At 40.2% G+C, this 21,552-nt stretch overlaps 1 protein-coding gene across 3 annotated transcripts in view; it reads right to left on the reverse strand.

Moving 5' to 3' along the window:
- Positions 1–21,552, reverse strand: part of nrap (nebulin-related anchoring protein) — a 75,345-nt gene that overhangs the window by 30,615 nt on the left and 23,178 nt on the right. The window contains exons 1-12 of one of the 3 annotated variants that reach the window (XM_034194074.1): positions 17,986–18,073; positions 17,467–17,561; positions 17,241–17,328; positions 12,354–12,461; positions 10,167–10,262; positions 9,953–10,057; positions 9,723–9,830; positions 9,536–9,643; positions 5,846–5,953; positions 5,338–5,445; positions 3,258–3,362; positions 1,593–1,700 (exon numbers count right to left, since the gene is read on the reverse strand). In XM_034194074.1, the coding sequence (XP_034049965.1) occupies positions 1,593–1,700; positions 3,258–3,362; positions 5,338–5,445; positions 5,846–5,953; positions 9,536–9,643; positions 9,723–9,830; positions 9,953–10,057; positions 10,167–10,262; positions 12,354–12,461; positions 17,241–17,328; positions 17,467–17,561; positions 17,986–18,051 (1,203 nt within the window). In that variant the 5' untranslated portion in view covers positions 18,052–18,073. Of the gene's footprint in view, positions 1–1,592; positions 1,701–3,257; positions 3,363–5,337; positions 5,446–5,845; positions 5,954–9,535; positions 9,644–9,722; positions 9,831–9,952; positions 10,058–10,166; positions 10,263–12,353; positions 12,462–17,240; positions 17,329–17,466; positions 17,562–17,985; positions 18,074–21,552 lie in introns of those variants that run through there. The other 2 variants (XM_034194075.1, XM_034194077.1) reach the window with 2 other exon arrangements.

The following is a 21,552-nucleotide window of genomic DNA, read 5'->3' on the forward strand; positions in this document are numbered from 1 at the left end:
AATATCTAATTGTGATTGTGCATGAGCTGGACATGCCACAACATGTCCCGTGAGGCTTCATCACGGCGTTGCTTTGCGCCAAGCGGCTGCACCGCGACGCGCAGTGGAGCAGCTTCTCTTTCCATGACAAAAACTCCTGTAACAGTGAAATGTGCCGTTCATTTTTAAACATGACGCTGTCTTGATCCGGTATATCATCTGACAAGCACAGGAATTGTGAAAAGACGTGGACATCAGCACTTTTCCGGCACATTAAGACAGACGTGCGGAGGAGTTCCGCGCGTCGCGGTGCAGCTGCTCGGCGCAAAGCAACGCCGTGATGAAGCCTCACGGGACATGTTCAGGCATGTCCAGCTCATGCACAATCACAATCGGATATTCACACAACTGGAAAGCAAACGGAATCCGTCTGAAATCTACCTGAAAGCTGTCCTGAGAGACCAACACTGAGGTGGTTTTGTCCCGCGTAATGAACGGAGCCATGGCGCGTCCCTCCGCTTTTCTTTCCATGAAAAAAACTCCTGTAACGGTGGAATGTGCCGGAAAAAGTGCTGATGTCCACATCTTCTGCCTTTTTGTGAAAGTCAGACGAGGTCCCGGATCAACAAAGCTTTCACGTTGGAAATGATCTGGTTGTTTGTGCGGGGTGTCAGCCTGTCGATGGGGGCTGGGAGCGCGCCGCGCTCTCAGCAGTTGTGGGCCGTCCTTAAAGCGGCAGTAACACCCCGTAATCTGTTTAATCCCCATAAAATTGTTCCTGAAAACCATATTAATTTTTCGAACGGTGTCCACCTGGAGGTCTCTCACAGTTTCTGGAAAAAAATTGATGCAGCAAAGCTCCAAATCGTTCAGACATTTATTCGCAATAAAAAATAGACGAGAGGGGTGGCCCACACCTCACTCAAAGCCTGCTCACAGGCGAATGACGCAACCGACAGGCATGAAAAAACTCATGCATGCGCACGAGGGTTCAAGCTTGTCTGACGCAATCACACGTGATTCAAATCCATATGGTTTTTGAAAAAAATAATAAGGTCGGATACTTTTCTAACAGCCCTCGTATTTCCTGTTAAATGGGGCGTAACGTGCAAAATGGTTTTAGAAATGGACTTTTTCCCCACAGCGCAGTCAGTGGGCTCAATGTCACTATTTGTGGGAGGGGTGAATGTTAGGCATGGTGACCCCACAAAGCCTACTCATTTGGGGGTCAAAAGTAAATATCACTCAACTTTACGCAAGATGTTTGGCTAACTATGGGTGTCACGCGACATTTTGTGAAAATAACAATTTTCTCCATGAGTCTCCCTCAGGCGTGTACATTGATCCCGCTCCTCCTTATGTGCGTGACAAGCAGCAGCTCCTTTCCATTTAAAGCAACAGGCACAGGAACATGTTGTTGTAAATGTTTTGGTTTGTGTTTTTAGGGATGCACAATATCAATGTTTGTGTAGCACATCTAGCTACAAAATGAATGTTTTTAACATGCGTAGAGACCTATATTACCTTATGTTAGCATAACCAAAGTGTTAAGATTAAACTATTGTTTGCATTTGTAGATTATATTAATTCTTCTATGAAAACACTTTGCTTACATCACTTGCCAGCGTCCGGACTTTCATTGCGTGCATCGTCTTCTTATCAATTCCTGAGTCTTCATAGTGACCCTTCATATTGCTGGTGTACTTCTCTTTGTATTTGTTCTATTGAGAAAAAAAAGGCAAAGAAAAATCAGAACTCTCCGATATCAGCATAATACAGTATTTATGTTTGTTATCTAAAAAAAGAACTTACAGTAAATAAGCAATTTTGTCAATGATGCCTGTCTGTGTGTATATACGAGGGCTGTCAATAAAGTAACGGTCCTTTTTATTTTTTTCAAAAACTATATGGATTTCATTCATATGTTTTTACGTCAGACATGCTTGAACCCTCGTGCGCATGCGTGACTTTTTCCACGCCTGTCGGTGACGTCATTCGCCTGTGAGCACTCCTTGTGGGAGGAGTCGTCCAGCCCCTCGTCGGAATTCCTTTGTCTGAGAAGTTGCTGAGAGACTGGCGCGTTGTTTGATCAAAATTTTTTCTAAACCTGTGAGACACATCGAAGTGGACACGGTTCGAAAAATTAAGCTGGTTTTCAGTGAAAATTTTAACAGCTGATGACAGATTTTGAGGTGATTCTGTCGCTTTAAGGACTTTTCACGGTGCGAGACGTCGCTCAGCGCTCTCAGGCGGCGTCATCAGCCTGTTTCAAGCTGAAAACCTCCACATTTCAGGCTCTATTGATCCAGGACGTCGTGAGAGAACAGAGAAGTTTCAGAAGAAGTCGGTTTCAGCATTTTATCCGGATATTCCACTGTTAAAGGAGATTTTTTTAATGAAAGACGTGCGGACGGATCCGCGCGTCGGGACGCAGCCGACGCGGTGCAGCGGCACAGGAAAAACACCTCCGTGTTGATAACCATTTGTAAAATCCAGGCGGCTTTTGATGGCTTTCAGTGGAGTGAGTATATGAGAAATTGTTTAACAGGCAGGACATGTTCCAACTTGTCCTTAAGGCTTTTAACAGAGGTGTTTTTCCTGTGGCGGAGCGTTGCGGCGGCTGCGTCCCGACGCGCGGACCCGTCCGCACGTCTTTCATTAAAAAAATCTCCTTTAACAGTGGAATATCCGGATAAAATGCTGAAACCGACTTCTTCTGAAACTTCTCTGTTCTCTCACGACGTCCTGGATCAATAGAGCCTGAAATGTGGAGGTTTTAAGCTTGAACAGGCTGACAACGCCGCCTGAGAGCGCTGAGCGACGTCTCGCACCGTGAAAAGTCCTTAAAGCGACAGAATCACCTCAAAATCTCTCATCAGCCGTTAAAATTTTCACTGAAAACCAGCTTAATTTTTCGAACCGTGTCCACTTCGATGTGTCTCACAGGTTTAGAAAAAATTCTGATCAAACAACGCGCCAGTCTCTCAGCAACTTCTCAGACAAAGGAATTCCGACGAGGGGCTGGACGACTCCTCCCACAAGGAGTGCTCACAGGCGAATGACGTCACCGACAGGTGTGGAAAAACTCATGCATGCGCACGAGGGTTCAAGCATGTCTGACGTAAAAACATATGAATGAAATCCATATAGTTTTTGAAAAAAATAAAAAGGACCGTAACTTTATTGACAGCCCTCGTATATTTTGAAAAGCAGGACATGTGTGTTGGCTGAAATGTTTTTTTGTTGTTGTTGTTGTTGTCTTTCCTTTTCATACTTACATCACTTGTGAATTTTGCAACCTTGGCAGCATTTTGAAACTGTGGCGTCTCACAGAAATTGATGCTGTGACCTTTGGTGTTTTCTAAGTCCTTCTTATACTCCACCTGTTAGACAGCAAGCAAAAGCAAAAGCAGATGTGACCCTTTTTTGTAACTGGTTTTTTTTTATTACAATAATTAGTGAAATAAAAGCGATCATAAAGCCATTGACATCCCATTATTACTCTAATTACACTGAGCCAAACATCATAGGCGGCTCTAGCGTGGATTTTGATGGGGCTGTGCCCCCTCCCCCCAAAAAAATACCTCAGTATCCCCAGCATGAAATTGACATTTGCCATTAAAAATCTTGTTTTTAATTTGAAATTTAACCAGGTTAGTCCCATTGAGATCAATATCTCTTTTACAAGGGAGACCTGCGTTTCCAATTCACCTAACCTGCATGTCTCTTGGATGTGGGAGGAAGGCGGAGCACCCAGACGGGAGCCCTTGCAAAACACAGGGAGAACATAGAAAGGCCACAGGTGGGAATCAATCCCATGACCTTCTTGCGGTGAAGCAATAGTACTAATCACTAATCCACCTCACTCATTCCCTCAGAGATCTGGTCCTATATAACCCACAGTTTCTTCAGCAGCCATTACATATTGGTTGTGCACTCCAGTGGGGTCAAATCAGTGAGTTCCCGCCACTAATGTATTGCAAGATGTGTGTATATATATATATATATATATATATATATATATATATATATATATATATATTTCATGAATTCATGCATGATTATAATGAATCATATTCTTGTCAATCAACTCCATCCATGAATTAGAACCTGGTGAAACTGAAAATGATGGTTCAGTATTCAAGACAAGTGAAGAAGAATAACTCCATTAAAGGAGAGTGCCCTCTGATGTTAGCTGTGTCCTGTTAAAAAGACTAAATGAACAAGTTTCTCTTTTTCTTCTAGCTCTCAAGGATTATATGCAAATTAGCAGCATGTATCTGCAGTAGTAGGCACTTGAAATTTATTTTAATACAGCACATTTGCGACGCCACTGAATAATCATGACCCACCAAGAAAAAGACATTGGGAGCCGCCACTGCCAAGCGTGTGTTCTAAGCTGATACCAAACTCTCACTGATGGAATTCTACTTGTCAGTTCTTTCACCACTAAAAACTCGAGCACTGCGCTTGTAGAGCACAAACTTCCACCCACACTAGTTTCACTAGTTTCAAATTCCACAAACTTTTATCTTGGAAAACATTTTCAAGGTCAAGGTCCTGTTAGAAGTGACTTTTCATAGGCTAAAAGAAAATATAAAATATAGCTCTAAGGGCTTTTCAATGTTAAAATCAAATATGCACTAAATCCACAATACAGATCATATGCAGATCATTGAGAGTGCCAGTTTGCACCTCATCATCACAAATGAGAGTGACTGAGGCACTTTTGATGGCGATATAAACCAAATGTCCACAAAATCCACAATATGAATCAGATCTGGATCAAAATGTGTCAGTCAATAAAGGATCGCATTCTACACAACACTCTCAAATATGAAAGAAATTAGAACTTTTCTGACAGAGTTATGAATTTTGGAAAATTTGTTCAATGTTAAAGAGTTTTCCAAGATTTTCCTGACTTTGCCCTTTGACCTATGACCTTCAAAATTGAATCAGTTGTTGCCTATCAGGATATAAATCTGGCAGTTGTGTTTTGATACACAGATTTGAATATTTATGCAAAAGCATGAAATGCTTCATAAGCAACAAAATCTTTGGTGGAATACAGTTTTAGCAGCTTTTTTAAAGTAAAAATAAACAGATACTAAAATAACCTGCTGTAAATCCTGATGTGCCGTGTTTCGAGGTTAATCACCGCGTTCCTGTGTGCAGTAACACGTGAGCCTGGATGTCCCGTGGGCTTGTGGGTAAGCTGCAACCTCACGTTACAGGCATGTCAGAGATGCTGAAACTGCAGGCTGCTCAGCCAACATGTCACCAGTTGCACCGTACCAAGCGCTGAGCTGAAACAGTATATTGTGGAAGCACTTTGAGAGCCTTTGGCCTCTGACTCACCTCACTGACAATTTTGCGGGCATTCTGCAGGGCCAGACTGTCCTCAGAGGTCAGACTGTGGAAGTGTGACGTCCCTTTCATCTTATTTAAGTCCTTCCTGTACTTAAGCTGGAAAAGAGTTGACACACGATGGCACGTGTGTTGAGTCAGAGGATAAAATAATGTATTATTTTCATATCTGGTGATTGTGCACACGCACGCTATCATTTCCCTTACCAAAAAGTAGTATATGCAAGTATGTTTGAAGTATACTTCTAGTTTACTTTTTATATACTTATCAGTACTATTTTTTGGTAAGGGTTGGTTTCAGAGCTGCTCAGGCCAGAGTGATGGATGATTGCAACAGTCTATTTTTTTTAACTGCACAACTTCAGAAAATTCTCACTGTTTAACAATTTTTTACATTTGCATGCAAAACTAGATCCCATCTAATCTAATCTTCTTGCTTGTTAAAACCACTTACAGCTTCCATCTTGAAAAATCACAATACAGTCAGGTTGACACTCACATCACTTGCATTCTCTTGAGCTTTCTTTGCCTGGTAGTAACCAGGAGTGATCATGGCAGGGAAGCTCCCTTTTCCTCGTTGCTGTTCATACTGTTCCGTGTAAGCAATCTGCAAGGAAAAGTATGCAAAGTCATACAAAAGTATATGATCATTTGTAATGTAGTGCAGTTTTGCATTTATTTTTAAGGGGGGGGGGGGGGGGGGGGCTGTGGAGGGTAAAAGCAAAAACTTGATTTTGAAAGAAGATATCATAAGCTTAAAAAAATAGGGTTCCATTTTTTTCTTCACATTCTAAGCGTCCAAAATCCAAGATGGCGTCCAAAATGGCCTCCGTTTAGCAGTAATGCAATATCTTTGCTAATATACAAGATATAATTACAAACAAAGTATCTACATATAGGTTTTCTGACACAAGAAAACCAATGGAATCATCAAATTTAAGCTAAAGTTATTATTTACATGCCTAATTTCAAGATGTTGTCCAAATGTTCCTTGAACATTTGATAATTTTGTTTGTTTGCTGCTCAGCTGACAAATAAAGCAAAGTCAAAAATCCAGTTTTTGACCTCTTGTTAGATGAAGACTACGATGTTGGGTACTTGTTTCTTGCAAATACAAAGAAAATATATCTTTGTATGCACCAAATGTTTAAACCTTAACTTAATGCGGAAAAACTGCATCCAGCGACTGCATTCAAACATCGATTTTGAGCCCGCCATGTTTCAGGATGGCAGTCTATCAGAAATTGCACAAACAAAAAGATTAGTAATCACAGGGAAGTTGTTATCCATGTGGGAATCTCTAGATACAGTTTTACAAGGACTAGATGCTGAAAAAAATATTGGAACCAGATTTATATCAATAATAATGTCAAATTTATGCTGTTTTTCTATCATGGAAACCATCTTTGATTTCAGGGCATTAAAATGCGGGAAAAAAGGCACCCTATTTTTTTTTTTAATGTTTAAATCATATTCTAACAGAATCAGGTGAAAAAAAAAAACCCAAATTTTTATTTTGTGACAAATGTGCCTACAGTACAACTGTACAGTAATCCCAATGTCAAAAAAAAATCTAAATTAGCATAATCTGATTACTTTCCTTACTTTTGGATTATCTCAATGCACATAAATTCAAGGCAAAGCAAATGCAGTGATTACTTGTCCTGAGGTATATTCTGTAAAACACAAAACATTAAAGGTGTACGGCCACTAGTTTTTTTTTTTTTAAGATTTAAATTATAAAAGAAGTTTCTTTGGCACCACTATAGTTTATTCCTTAGTTTTTAAATAAAGAATTCATAATATGACATTGCCAATATGATCAAAATCTACCCTGTCTAGAAACAAATTAATAATTTATTCCCCTGAAGGGAAAAAATTCAAGCAAACAGGCAGCCATGAAGTATATTCAGTAGCGACCATAGATCACGTGGGTGCTTCCCACGAATTGCGCGAGGGATGCTAGGAAGCACGCAGTGACAGCCAATCAGAGTAGAGAAAGGCAGTGTGACATCAGCTGGCTGCTCGCTCAAATGAAATAAACCAATATGGCAGAAAAGGCATTGAAACAGCTTATTTTGTATAATTATACAGTGTATAATTATATAGATTATACAGTACCTTGCCACTGGATGAACATGGCAGATCCACTATGAGTGAACAGAACCATTCACTCTTGTGGTTATCTATTTGTGGTGAAAAGAATACACTTTCACTACATTGGGATTACTATAAGAAAATATATGTTGTGATTTTTACATTTTAGTTGGCTGTGTATTACTGTTTTATGTAGTTTTTTTCTGTTTTTATTTATCTGTATTTTTTTGGTTTACTTATTTTATTATTTTTTTAATTGCATTATAATTTTATTTTATTTATTGTTTTGATTTTTTTTTTACTACTGCTATGTATTGCATTTCAGTGAATAAAAATATACCTCATGCATGTGCATTCCTCCTGTAGAAGGCACTGCAAATGTGTTATGTGTTTTAGTCTAGCGGCTGCACTCTGCGTTGTGTTGTTATGACTCTGCCCATTCTCATTGGGACACGAACTCACAATCCTTGGCATGGAAGTCGGACTCTCTAACCAGAAGGCTAAAACCCAGGGCTCTGGCCTGGTGACCGGAGAATCCTTTTGAGCTGTTGGAAGTGAGGTTTACTAACTACATCTGCACAGCGACACCTGCTAGCCTCCATTGCATTAGTTATTACAATGTGGCGAAATACCACAGTGACACAGGCCTTGTGGTGATGTTCTGCATGGCACGATCTTCACCAGCATTGCAGTGCACTGACGTGGTGGTCAGCTGAAGCGATATGTGCTTTAATTTATTTCCACGTGAGGACAGCAAGCCGACATCTGCGCCTCACGGCAATGTTATGTCAGGTCATATCCTATAAGCCAGTACAGGTGTTCCCCAGCTGTGACTCGCGAGCACAGATATCTGAACAGTTGCACGTCGCAGGGGGACACACCCACCTCTGTCTGCGGACCTCGTCAGCTCACTGAAAAACAGGCTCACTACCTTTATACTGTGATTTTGATTTTATGTATGTATTATTATTTGTTTGTCCTGAATCAGTCTGATGTCTGTGATTGTAATGTAACACCTTGCGCACACGGTCACATCCAGCTGACAGTCGGCGGTCAGCTGACAGGTGCTGTGTCTCCATAGCAAAGCATATGAGCAAAGTGATCACAAATGAATGAGTTCACGTCTTTACCCATATTAGTTTAATTTAATCTCCACTCCTTCTGTCTGTCATGTAAACTACAATTTACGTGGTGGAAGTGACATCAGCCTGCTCGGCCGGCTTCACACCATGCCGTGCCCTTAGACGCTGGCCGGTCCTCATGTGATCGTATTGGTACATAATTATCAGCATGTGTGTTCACCAGCTGAGCTGCAGTATACAGTGGTCCGCTGTTCCAGCAGCGCACTGCGCTGGACAACGACTGAACTCTGGGACTCTCAGCCACAGCTAACAATGTTGGATCCATGGTGTGTGTGTGTGTGGGGGGGGGGGGGGGGGGGGGGAGTTCGGCACAGTCACGCCCATGTGTGTTGCTAGGTGAGGCCACACTCGTATTGCAGACAGCTTGTATTTCACAGACAGCTCAAATGTGGTCGCCTGCACTCTACTTTCATACCATGAGCGCGAACAGCCCCGCCTTTTCTAAGTGTTCAGTGAAAGGTGTTGGATGTTTGTGTGCGACACCTGGAATATGGCTGACACCTGCCAAGAGGGGGATTGAATGAGCACATGCAGGGCACTTGCTGTCTTTTGGTCGCTGGTGTGCGCAAATGGTTGTAGCGACAGCTGTACGAGGTGTCTGAGGTGGCTCAGATTTTTCACAAATGGCATTTGACTCCTCCTTTGTGCGCCATTCTGCCTCAATCGCGTTATGTGCGAAGAGGCCCTAAAGAATGACTGGCCTGTTGCTAAGCAACAGTAGCCACAACTTTTTTTATTTTAATTTTTTTACCTTTATTTAGCCAAGTTATTTCCATTGAGATTGAGATCTCTTTTACAAGGGAGACCTGGACAATTTTTAACATTTCTAATTCATCTAACCACCTAGCCAAACTAATTCATTATGAAGACAAGTATGGGACAGGGAATGTTCAAATACCTATACACCTTACAAAAAAAAAAAACCTCACAGCAGATGGTAACTTCATCACCTGACTGAAGTTCTCTGCATTTTCTCTGGCATGAAGAGCTTCTGCTGCTGCAGCCTCAGTGCTGGCTTTACCCTTTAGCTCCTGTTCGTATACCTGACGATACTTTACCTGAAATGACACCAATGCCCCAATGAGCAAAGTTTTGTAACTTAACTGCAAAAACGTGCACTTGTTTTTGGATACTGACATCACTGGCCTGCTCGTTGGCCTTCTTTGATATTTGGTATCCAGGCGTAAGATGCGCGGGGAAACTGCCTTTGCCTTTCTGCTGCTCGTACTCTTCTGTATACGTGTACTAAAAGCAGACAAACAATGATCCGTGTACACAGCAGCTCTTGTTTGCGATGCTTATGAATCAAAAACTAATAAAAGCGTGTAGATCTAAGTGCGTAATCCAGTTTTTGTCTGCAAGCTTACATCGCTAACAATCTGGCCTTGTTTTCTCGCCATTATCACCTCTGGAGGGTCTACAAATGCAGTGTACTTTGAAACTCTCTCCTCGTGTCCTTTTTTATACTCCACCTGCAGGGGGGGAAATAAAAAACAGAAAAGGTAATGATAATATATTTTCCACTGTGTCTATTTGATACCATAAACATACTAATGAGAATAAGATGCTCTGTCCTCTTACGTTGCTTGCCAAAGTATTGGCTTTCTTAGCTGCCTGGTAACCAGGTGTGATCATGACAGGGAAGCTTCCTTGTACTTTTGCCTCTGTGTGCATCACCTGCAATAACAAAATCACTGCATCTCACCCATAGTTAGGTCAAATAAATCATTTAAAAAAAACTTTGGAGCTGGTAAAATAAATGCAAGTTATGATATCAATAAGTATTAGTTTGAACAGCACACAAAGTAATTGTACACAGTAAATTTTGCAGAGTAAAATATACTCTGCCATGATAATGTTTGGTCCCAATCCAAACAGAGTTAAATACACTCTATTATAGAGTGAAATCATCTTGTCAAATCACATTTTTCAACTCCAATAAGAGTCATTCAAGGCATGATAGAGTTGATTTTACCCTGTGATAGAGTTGATTTAGCACTCTGACAGAGTATATTTAATTCTTTTTGGACTGGGACCAAATGTTATCCTGGCAGAGTATATTTTAATCTGAAAAATTTACTGTGCAGAGCCCATCTTTTTTACTTGTTCCGATCGCCATCAAACTGGGTTTTTTTGGAGTTTGGTAACATTAGAAGAGTCCCTGATTAATTACATCCACCAAAAAGCCAATATGTTGTTGGGCAGAGTTACTTTGAGCTAATCTGAAAGAGATTCCCTCACATTTTGAATTAAACAAGAGGAAAAGAAATCACAGCACAGCATTTCAGAATATTACCAAGCAAGACAGCCTCTTTCAGAACTAAACATTTTTTTTTGTTTTGTTTTTTTTAAATGAAGCTTCTTGAAAATGTTGGGCTTTGTCTGTAATAATTTTAAAATTTTTTGTGGATTCATACAGAAAATTATTATTTTGTTTGTTTGTTTTTTCAAAATTGCAAAATAAGTTTTGCGAATGCCTTCACACAAAACCTGGTGAAAAGCTTGGTCTAATCAGGAATAGAAAATATTAAATTTAACGGGTGGGCCTGTAAAAAAGGGTGGAGCCAGGAAATTAAATAAGGACCTCCCCCAAAAACCACAACCACCAAAAAAAAAAAAAAAGAAAAAAGAAAAAAAAAACTAAAATTGCAAAACAGGGTGAGTTCTAAGACCGACTACACACAAAACCTGAATAAAAGTTTGGTTTAATCTGAAACAGATCAAGAATAGGAACTATTAAATTTAAGGGGTGGAGCCAGGAAATGAAATAAGAACCCCCCCACCACCAAAAAAAAAAAAAAAAAAAACTTAAAATTGCATACATCAATTTTTTCTCATTGAGACAGCGGTTAATTTTTTAGAGTGTACAAAAAAAAAAAAAAAAAAAAATCCTGAATAAAAGTTTGGTCTAATCTGAAATAGATCAGGAATAGGAAATATTAATCTTAAGGGGTGGACCTATAAAAGGGTGGAGACAGGAAATGAAATAAGAACCCCCCACCACCACCACCAAAAAAACAAAAAAACAAAAAAAAACTAAAACTGCATACATCCATTTTTTCTCATTGAGACAGCAGTTCATTTTTTAGAGCGTACACACACACAAAAAGCCTGAATAAAAGTTTGGTCTAATCTGAAATAGATCAGGAATAGGAAATATTAAATTTAAGTGGTGGGCCTATAAAAAGGTTGGAGACAGGAAATGAATAAGACATCCCCTCCCCCAAAAAATAAAAATAATAAAATTGCAAAATATGGTGAGTTCCAAGATTGACTACTCTCTAAAAAAATGATTCACTGTTTCAATGAGAAAAAAGTGTGGTAACAATTTGCACAGATTTTTTTTTAAAGTTATTTAAGTTTAGCTAAAGTTATTTCAACTTAACGAGAGAAATCTCAGCTGAAAGTTGAAATAACTTTAAAAAAATCTATGCAAATTGTTACATCAATTTTTCTCGTTGAGACAGCAGTTCCCTTTTTTAGAGTGTACACACACAAAACCTGAATAAAAGTTTGGTCTAATCTGAAATAGATCAGGAATAGGAAATATTAAATTTAAAGGGTGGGCTACAAAAAGGGGTGCAGCCAGGATTTTTTTTTTTTTTTAATTGTGTCATATGAGATTTTGATCATTTTCTGAGACAGGCACTTCAGTGAGTGGCCTTCCAGTTATGAAACACTACACTTCTTCAAAATAAAAAAAAATAAGAATAAATAAATAGAAAATCATGCTCAGACATATGACGTATGACAGATCTGTGCACTCACGTCACTAATGCTGTTCTGCGTCTGAGACATGGTCACCGTGTCCTGATTGGTCGCCGTGCTGGAACACCATGTCTGCTGCTCCGAGTATGCACACTGACTTTGATAAGTCTGTTTGGACGTGCAAGAAAACCGTCATCATTTCACACTTTAACCAGAGCAGCAGGACCACAGTCCATATGTAGCTGATAGAACATTAACAAACCAAGAACTCAAATCATGCATCACCTTTTCTGATTTTCTTCATCCCCATATGATGCAACCATTTCCTCTATAGTAATTTAATTCAGTTGCCAGAATAAAAGGAGCATTTTTTATTGGAACATACCACTAAATACAATGACCAACAGTGTTTAACGCATTAAAAGGCCAAATTCACAGTTTCATCTCAATCTATTTCTTTGCTCCATGACAAGGAACATCCTTCATTTTCCACGATATTCTAATTTCATTTTCATTCAAGGGTCACAAAAACCATAAAGTATCAAATGGTTCACAGTAGCAATTGGATCCAGGTCAGATCCGGCCTGAGAAGGAGCAACACGTGGCCACATCCACCACACAACCCAACTGTCTTGGGTCCTGGATGGTAACCACCCAGATGTTTTTCTGGACTTTGATATGAGTCCAAAAAAACATCTAAACAATTCCATTTGTAATACTGCACTGCAAAATCCTCAGTGTGAATGCAAGTAGTGCAGCGTTAAAATGAACAAATTTCCTTGTATATAATAGTTACTTGGTCTGCATTAAAGACAGTTAAATTATTAACTCTTTAGCAGTGATAACTTTCTAACATTCCCACTGGAACTTTATTAGATATGAAAGTGTATTTTCCTCTGACAGTGTTTGGGTTTGAAGATATAGTTGTAGTTGTCCACAGGAAGATCACAGATAAAGGCGTCAGGTTGGGCATTGTGGGCTGCATTTATGTAGCGCTTCTCCATCTCAATCAAAAGCAAAATGCGCTTTACATTAATGCCTCACATTCACCCATTCACACACACAATGATATCAGGGTGCTGCCATGCAAGGCGCTCAACTGCACACCACGAGCAACTGGAGGATTAAAGGCCGTGGCCAAGAGCCCTTAGTGACTTTCCATCCTGACAGGGAGGTTTGAACCAAGGATCCTCTGGTCTCAAGCCCAATGCTTGACTACTAGACCATCACATAAAGTCTTAAAATAACACTTTAAGAGTTCAAATAATTTCTGCAATATTAGACTGATGATAATGCTGCAGAATTTGATGATACTAAGGCTGTATTTACATATCTCTAATTAAACAAACTGTATTGTTTCATCGACTTGCCATTGATACCTGACAGTCAAGCTATAGTCCCAGTCTACACTAATACTGATACACATGTTAATGCATCTGTGATTTTTGATCATTTGGTGTGGGGTCTGGGCTCGCAGCACACAAGAACTTGCTATACAGTGCATCAAGAAGAAGACGCATGGCTGATGCAGGCCATGAGGCCCACTGGTGCCACTGCTTAACCCTAGAATCCATAGCAAGAAATTGATGAAAGTCTACAACTCCCCCTAGATGGGATGCTGGACCCTAGCAATCCCATCAACACATATACAACCCCTGGCAAAAATTATGGAATCACCGGCCTCGGAGGATGTTCATTCAGTTGTTTAATTTTGTAGAAAAAAGCAGATCACAGACATGACACAAAACTAAAGTCATTTCAAATGGCAACTTTCTGACTTAAGAAACACTATAAGAAATCAAGAAAAAAAGATTGTGGCAGTCAGTAACGGTTACTTTTTTAGACCAAGCAGAGGGAAAAAATATGGACTCACTCAATTCTGAGGAAAAAATTATGGAATCACCCTGTAAATTTTCATCCCCAAAACTAACACCTGCATCATATCAGATCTGCTTGTTAGTCTGCATCTAAAAAGGAGTGAACACACCTTGGAGAGCTGTTGCACCAAGTGGACTAACATGAATCATGGCTCCAACACGAGAGATGTCAATTGAAACAAAGGAGAGGATTATCAAACTCTTAAAAGAGAGTAAATCATCACGCAATGTTGCAAAAGATGTTGGTTGTTCACAGTCAGCTGTGTCTAAACTCTGGACCAAATACAAACAACATGGAAGGTTGTTAAAGGCAAACATACTGGTAGACCAAGGAAGACATCAAGGGGTCAAGACAGAAAACTTAAAGCAATATGTCTCAAAAATCGAAAAATGTACAACAAAACAAATGAGGAAGGAATGGGAGGAAACTGGAGTCAACGTCTGTGACCGAACTGTAAGAAACCGCCTAAAGGAAATGGGATTTACATACAGAAAAGCTAAACGAAAGGCATCATTAACACCTAAACAGAAAAAAACAAGGTTACAATGGGCTAAGGAAAAGCAATTGTGGACTGTGGATGACTGGATGAAAGTCATATTCAGTGATGAATCTCGAATCTGCATTGGGCAAGGTGATGATGCTGGAACTTTTGTTTGGTGCCTTTCCAATGAGATTATAAAGATGACTGCCTGAAGAGAACATGTAAATTTCCACAGTCATTGATGATATGGGGCTGCATGTCAGGTAAAGGCACTGGGGAGATGGCTGTCATTACATCATCAATAAATGCACAAGTTTATGTTGATATTTTGGACAATTGAAAGGATGTTTGGGGATGATGAAATCATTTTTCAAGATGATAATGCATCTTGCCATAGAGCAAAAACTGCAAAAACATTCCTTGCAAAAAGACACATAGGGTCAATGTCATGGCATAGGGTCAATGTCAATGAGCAGATCTGATTTGATGCAGGTGTTAATTTGGGGGATGAAAATTTACAGGGTGATTCCATAATTTTTCCTCAGAATTGAGTGATTCCATATTTTTTTTCCTCTGCTTGGTCTAAAAAAGTAACCGTTACTGACTGCCACAATCTTTTTTTCTTGATTTCTTATAATGTTTCTTAAAGCCAGAAAGTTGCCATTTGAAATGACTTTAGTTTTGTGTCATGTCTGTGATCTGCTTTTTTTCTACAAAATTAAACAACTGAATGAACATCCTCTGAGGCCGGTGATTCCATAATTTTTGCCAGGGGTTGTATACCACATTCTTTGAAATATCCACTCAGGAAAATTCAAATCTTGGAGAAATAATGAGGACAGCCTTGATTTTATGTTATCAACTTCAAACCAGAAAATCTACATTTACCACTTGCTACCTGACAGGCATATTGTTAGCGTGCTGTTATTAATAACTTGTTAGCTTGACATAGCCTAATCCAGGCAACTCAGAAATGGCCAAGGCTGCGTTTAAGAACTGATAGATGAAGCTTTGAGCTGTCAAAGATCCTCAGGCTATAAAAGTGTTCAACGTTAATATTAACACAGCAATTTAGCTGCATGATTTCTCTGGCACAGCATCGCTATCGTTTACTTGCTGTCAAAGCTAATTGTAAAATCATCTGTCTGATTCAAATGTTTAACCTAATGGGCTTTATGATGGCCTGAAATCAGCCCTAACATCAAATATCAAAGTAAAGTTGTAAGTGTTTGGAAGCATTTTATAGCAGTAGCTGATGACCTTGCTATGCTACTGCTAATAGAAGCAAAGTGTGTAGTATGGACTCTTCCACACAGACAGACTCAGACAGACAAGAACAGGTGGGACGGCAAGATGTGAAGCTGTTTTTACCTAAGGTATAATTTTAAACCCCCGAAGCATACGGGGGCTGTCTTGCCTCTGTCACAGGCACAGAAATAACTTGGGACACACTCGCCATTCCACACCGCCGGCGTCACTATGGACTCAGAGAGATCAGAAGCAGCACTCCACCACTTTCAGATTTTTCAAGCAATATTTCAATAATACCAACACCTCCCTGGGTTCTGAAGTCACATTCTGTATGTTAGCAGGTTACCAGGTTGTACTCTTGAAGTGCCTGAGAGTCCGTCTATGATTTTATCTCATTTTGAGAGGTTGCTCACCTAAAAGATATCTCATATATCTCATCTGTCATTCAATGAATCTGACCTCAAATTTGGCACAGTGGTTATTTATAGGCTCAGCTAGTGTACACTTAAATTTTGGCTCAATAGACAAGAGTTTCTGGAATCCTTCCAAATCTGACTCAATTTATTATAGTGAACCACTGTCTGTTGTGGTAGTAACCACTTTAATTTAGGCACAAACTTACTTAAACTCTAAAAGCTGTTGGGGTTCAAACTTTTTCCCTGTGAGACAGTTTGAAAGAATACCATTCAATTTACCTCACTGTTGCCCAGTGCATGCTTATAGAATGTACAGGTTTCAGGACCACCTCTTCATTCTTGTTTGGCACATTTCCTTAACCTTTGGCACACAGATTTATCTGGGGTTGCACTAATACATATTTGACTTTCATTCTTATCCTACAAGAACCAAACAAGTTATTGGGGTTACAAATGTTTTACCCTGTTGGACACAGATTTTGGCTTTTCTGCATCTCATATCTCTCTGAAATTTGGCACACAGATTTACCTCACCCTGAGACAATGCATACTTATTTTTATCGCAATCCTACCAAAAGCCTAGAACTTACTGGGGTTCAGATAACAGACCTGATAAAAATGACACTCAGTGTTGCCAGAGGCAGAGCAAACCATGTTTCTCCAGTGCTATGTATTACTAGCTCAAAGGGCTGTTTGTGTTTTGTGGTAATGTGACCATCCTTCCCTTGTCATAAGATGATGACGATGGTGATAATGATCTAAGTACCCAGAATGGCTCTACAGTACACCAAGTCATGACAAACTAAAGTATATTTTTGTAATGACACAAAGAGTGACTTATGCCAGCAGTCAGCCTGACAAAAAATACACCTTGACTCAGCTCAAGTGTACCTTTGACATTTGACATCATCTTGACCTTACCTCACCGCTTGCTTTGGCTTGTTTTTTGGCGCTGATGTTGATGGGGGTCTTGTAGACACTAGTGAATGTGTTATTCCTCGGATTGTGTCTGGAGGGACAAGTTAAAAATTAAGAGTTCCATCACAGGCTTTGAGTTTATGATCAAATTTATGATTCTAGAAATCATTACAATTTCCTGTTGCCGGGTATAAATAGAGAAGATGGATTTTGAGGGCAAAGTACTCACACTGAACAGTATGGCCTCTTCTTGTGGCTTACAAAATTAGTAGCAGTTAGCACCATCTTACAGACGTCACAGTGAAAACATGCTTTGTGCCAATTCTGAGACAAGAAAAGTCACAAGAAACAAACATAATTTTCACAACATTCATAAAATCTTACTTCTAACAATACATTTATGACACTATCAAAGCAGTCCAATAGCCTTATATACACACACAAAACATAGGTCATCGGAATAACTCAGTTTAATTTTGGTCAGGATTTGTATCTGGTAAATATATGTGGGATCCAATTTGAACTAAATGGAAACCCTGCAAAAACTGAATTGAGTCTATCTCGTCTAGTGAGCCTTTCTTTTTCTTTTTTTTTTTTGTTTAGTTGTTATGCTGTAGCTTTTTTAATTTAAATTAACACCAAAGTAATCAAGAACACGTCTATAGTTATTAAAATAGGAATGTGAAAACAAATATACATATTCACTATATAATTTTAGATGAACCAAACTTTGTTATTTCTGTGTTACCTGGTCAATGCAGTTTATCTTCTCAGCTGGGTAGACCACAAACCCACACCTGGCACAGGACTGCATGGTGGAAGGTCTGTCCTTTTTACCACAAGCCTTCAGGAGAAACAGCAGCAGGGCCGGGTTATTGTGAAGTTTTGGCCAAAACACAAGGCTCGGTCAGACAGAAAAGGCAAACCAGCGGCCAAACAAACTGTGGCTCTCGGACGGTCGTGATGGTGCGTCTCTGGTGGTGACCAACTTCGCTCTGTGACTGTGACTCTTGTAAAGTGACGCTTACTTGACACCCTCTCCCTAGATGGACCAACCCCCCTCCATGGACCACTCTAAAGATGGTGAGTCCAGAGAGAGCGAGAAAGAGAGAGAGAGAGAGAGAGAGAAAGCAAGACAGAGAGAGAGAGAGAGAGAGAGAGAGAGAGAGAGACAGAGGACATGTCAGTGCACAAACGTAATAATCTTTGGATGACTCTAATGGTGTAATAACTGTGTAACACAGAGATAGATAGATAGATAGATAGATAGATAGATAGATAGATAGATAGATAGATAGATAGATAGATAGATAGATAGATAGATAGATAGATAGATAGATAGATAGATAGATAGATAGATAGATAGATAGATAGATAGATATGGATGATGAACATGGAGAAGTAGGTAGGTAAGCAGGGGGGTGATGGATGGATATGTAAGTAGGTGGATGGATGGCTGGATGGATGATGATGGATGGATGGATGGATGGATGGAATTGGATGGATGGATGATGGATGGATGATGGATGGATGGGCAGACAGACGGACAGATGGATGCATAGATAGGTAGGTGGATGGATGGGTAGGTAGGTATGTGGATGGATGGATGAATGATAGTAGGTAGGTGCATGGATGCACAGATGGGTGGGTGGATGGATGGATTGTAGGCCGGAGGTGGATGGATAGGTATATATTTCGGTGGATTGACGATGGATAGGTAGGTAAGTGGATGGAGGGATGAATGAATGAATGGATAGTAGGTAGGAGGATGGATGGATTTGCAGGCCACTAGGTGGATGGATGATTTGTAGGCCATAGGTGGACAGGTATATATTTCAGTGGATTGACGATGGATAGGTAGGTAGGTAGGTGGGTGGATGGATGGATGGATAGTAGGTAAGTGGATGGATGGATTTGGAGGCCGTAGGTGGATGGATGGGTATGTATTTCAGTGGATTGACGATGGTTAGGTAGGTAGGTAGGTAGGTGGATGGAGGGATGAATGAATGAATGAATAGTAGGTAGGTGGATGGATGGATTTGTAGGCCATAGGTGGATGGGTATATATTTCAGTGGATTGACGATGGATAGGTAGGTAGGTAGGTGGGTAGATGGATGGATTTGTAGGCCATAGGTGGATGGATGGATTAATGATTCCCATGATGCACTGTTTCTTTCTCTTTTTGCTCTGTATGCACCACTCTGCATTTAATCATTAGTGATTGATCTCTGCTCCCCTCCACAGCATGTCTTTTTCCTGGTTCTCTCCCTCAGCCCCAACCAGTCCCAGCAGAAGACTGCCCCTCCCTGAGCCTGGTTCTGCTGGAGGTTTCTTCCTGTTAAAAGGGACTTTTTCCTTCCCACTGTAGCCAAGTGCTTGCTCGTTTTGACCATTGGGGTTTTACATAATTATTGTATGGCCTTGCCTTACAATATAAAGCACCTTGGGGCAACTGTTTGTTGTGATTTGGCACTATATCAAAAAATTGATTGATTGATTGATTAATGGATTTTTAGGTCGGTAGGTGGATGGAAGGATAGATAGATAGATATTATAATATCTATAACATTATAATAGGTGTTACAATATGACATTGAAGATTATAAACCGATGTGACCTTTTTTCGAGCAGGCATCATAAAATACATGACATAAATAAACCTTACCGGCTTGAACATTGCACTTATTTCCTGTGTGACCGAAGAACTTCGGCGGAGCTCCTGCGTGTCGCAGCGTTTTGACGCAAAAACCTCACAGAGGAGAAAGACTTCAAGGAGCTTTCGTTTCTCTCCACGTTTTCTGGGAAACATAAATTCGGTGAAAAAGGACACATTCTTACATTAGCCGCAGAACTGACAGTGAAAGTGAGTTGACGCTGCGCCACAAACTTGAAAAAGTTTTTAGCTTTGTAGCTAGCTAAAAGTTTTGGTAGATACGGTGCGATATATGCTAATTAGGATCATTGTGATTTAACTACTAGCAAAGTAGAAGGTTAATTTACTTTCAGCTATTTATTTCTTGCTATTTGTGCCGTTTAAAGGCATACGAACGAAGTAGTCTGGCAGAATTAGCGTTAAATAAAGTGTTGCTGTTGTTGCTAACTAACTTCAGATGGCTGGAGACGCTGCTGAGTTAACCGAGCTCGGAGAAGGTGAAGAGTTCACGGTGGGAGATGATACAGATGCCAAACCTGACCGCAGAGGGAGATTTCTACTGTTTGGAAAGTAAGGATTCCTACTTTCGATTTCCTTTATTTGACCATGAATATGGGCTCCCACTTCCTCGTTGATTCCCTCTACATATACAGTTATACAGACGGTTGCCCAGTTCCGGATCACCTTTTTTAAAGTCCCGCTATACGGAGCTATAATGCAACTGAATGTCCTTTAATTGTGTATTGTTGTATTGGGTATTTGGATGTTATTTAGCTGAAAAAGTCTGGGTGGAGTAGCGCTTCTACTTATCAGTGTTCTGCGAGACATATGAGCCGATTACAATATTAATATTGATTTGTGGTATAACACAGTGTGTGTTAGGGGATAATTCTTATTAAATTTTCTTCACCATAGTGGATGTGCTTTCAGAACAGTTGGTTTTACCAATTTAATGCCTTGCAAGTAGCCTTTATGCTGCGTTTACACATAGGCAAGAAGCGTTACGAATATTATTTTCCCGTAAACGCATATGAATAGGGTTCTTGAGTAGATTTGTGACATTCGTGGAGCATGTTTTGGCTGCATGCCAAAAAAAAATCTTCCACAAATGTCACGACTTACCCTCAATTCGTGGAGTTTCCAACTCAGCGTGTCGATTCGTGGTGATGCGTGAGAGCATTCGTAGTGTGTTCTTAAGCCTATATTGTCGCGCATCATTGCGAATCGACACGAAAAGCTGTCAAGAACTGCTTGAATTGTCACGCACTTTCACGTAGGTGTCTTGTTTCCACTGCGCGCCCGCTACGAATCACTGTTTTCTTTCAGGTGTGCAGTCACAATTCATATAAACCCTGCTGCACCCGCATTTCTTCAGTTTGTTTTTGTGTATGACGGCGCATAACAGCACAAGCTTCCTCCAGTCTGGCTCTCACCGCCATCTCCTCCTGTCTGCTCACATCTATGGTGTAGAGCCCAACTAAGCATGCCATCACAAAGTCTTCTTTTGCTTTGGATTCATCTGGATGTTGTGGCGTAATCTTAATCCTCACCCAAAAGCATTTAAGATAGATAAATTTGCATGATTATAGCAGTGGAGTCATCAGGTTTTGAGCTTGTGCCCAAGCCAGAAGCGTGCAATGCCCTTTTCGGAATGACATACA

Source organism: Thalassophryne amazonica, chromosome 18 (genome assembly GCF_902500255.1).
Source record: "Thalassophryne amazonica chromosome 18, fThaAma1.1, whole genome shotgun sequence".
Classification (NCBI taxonomy): Eukaryota; Metazoa; Chordata; class Actinopteri; order Batrachoidiformes; family Batrachoididae; genus Thalassophryne; species Thalassophryne amazonica.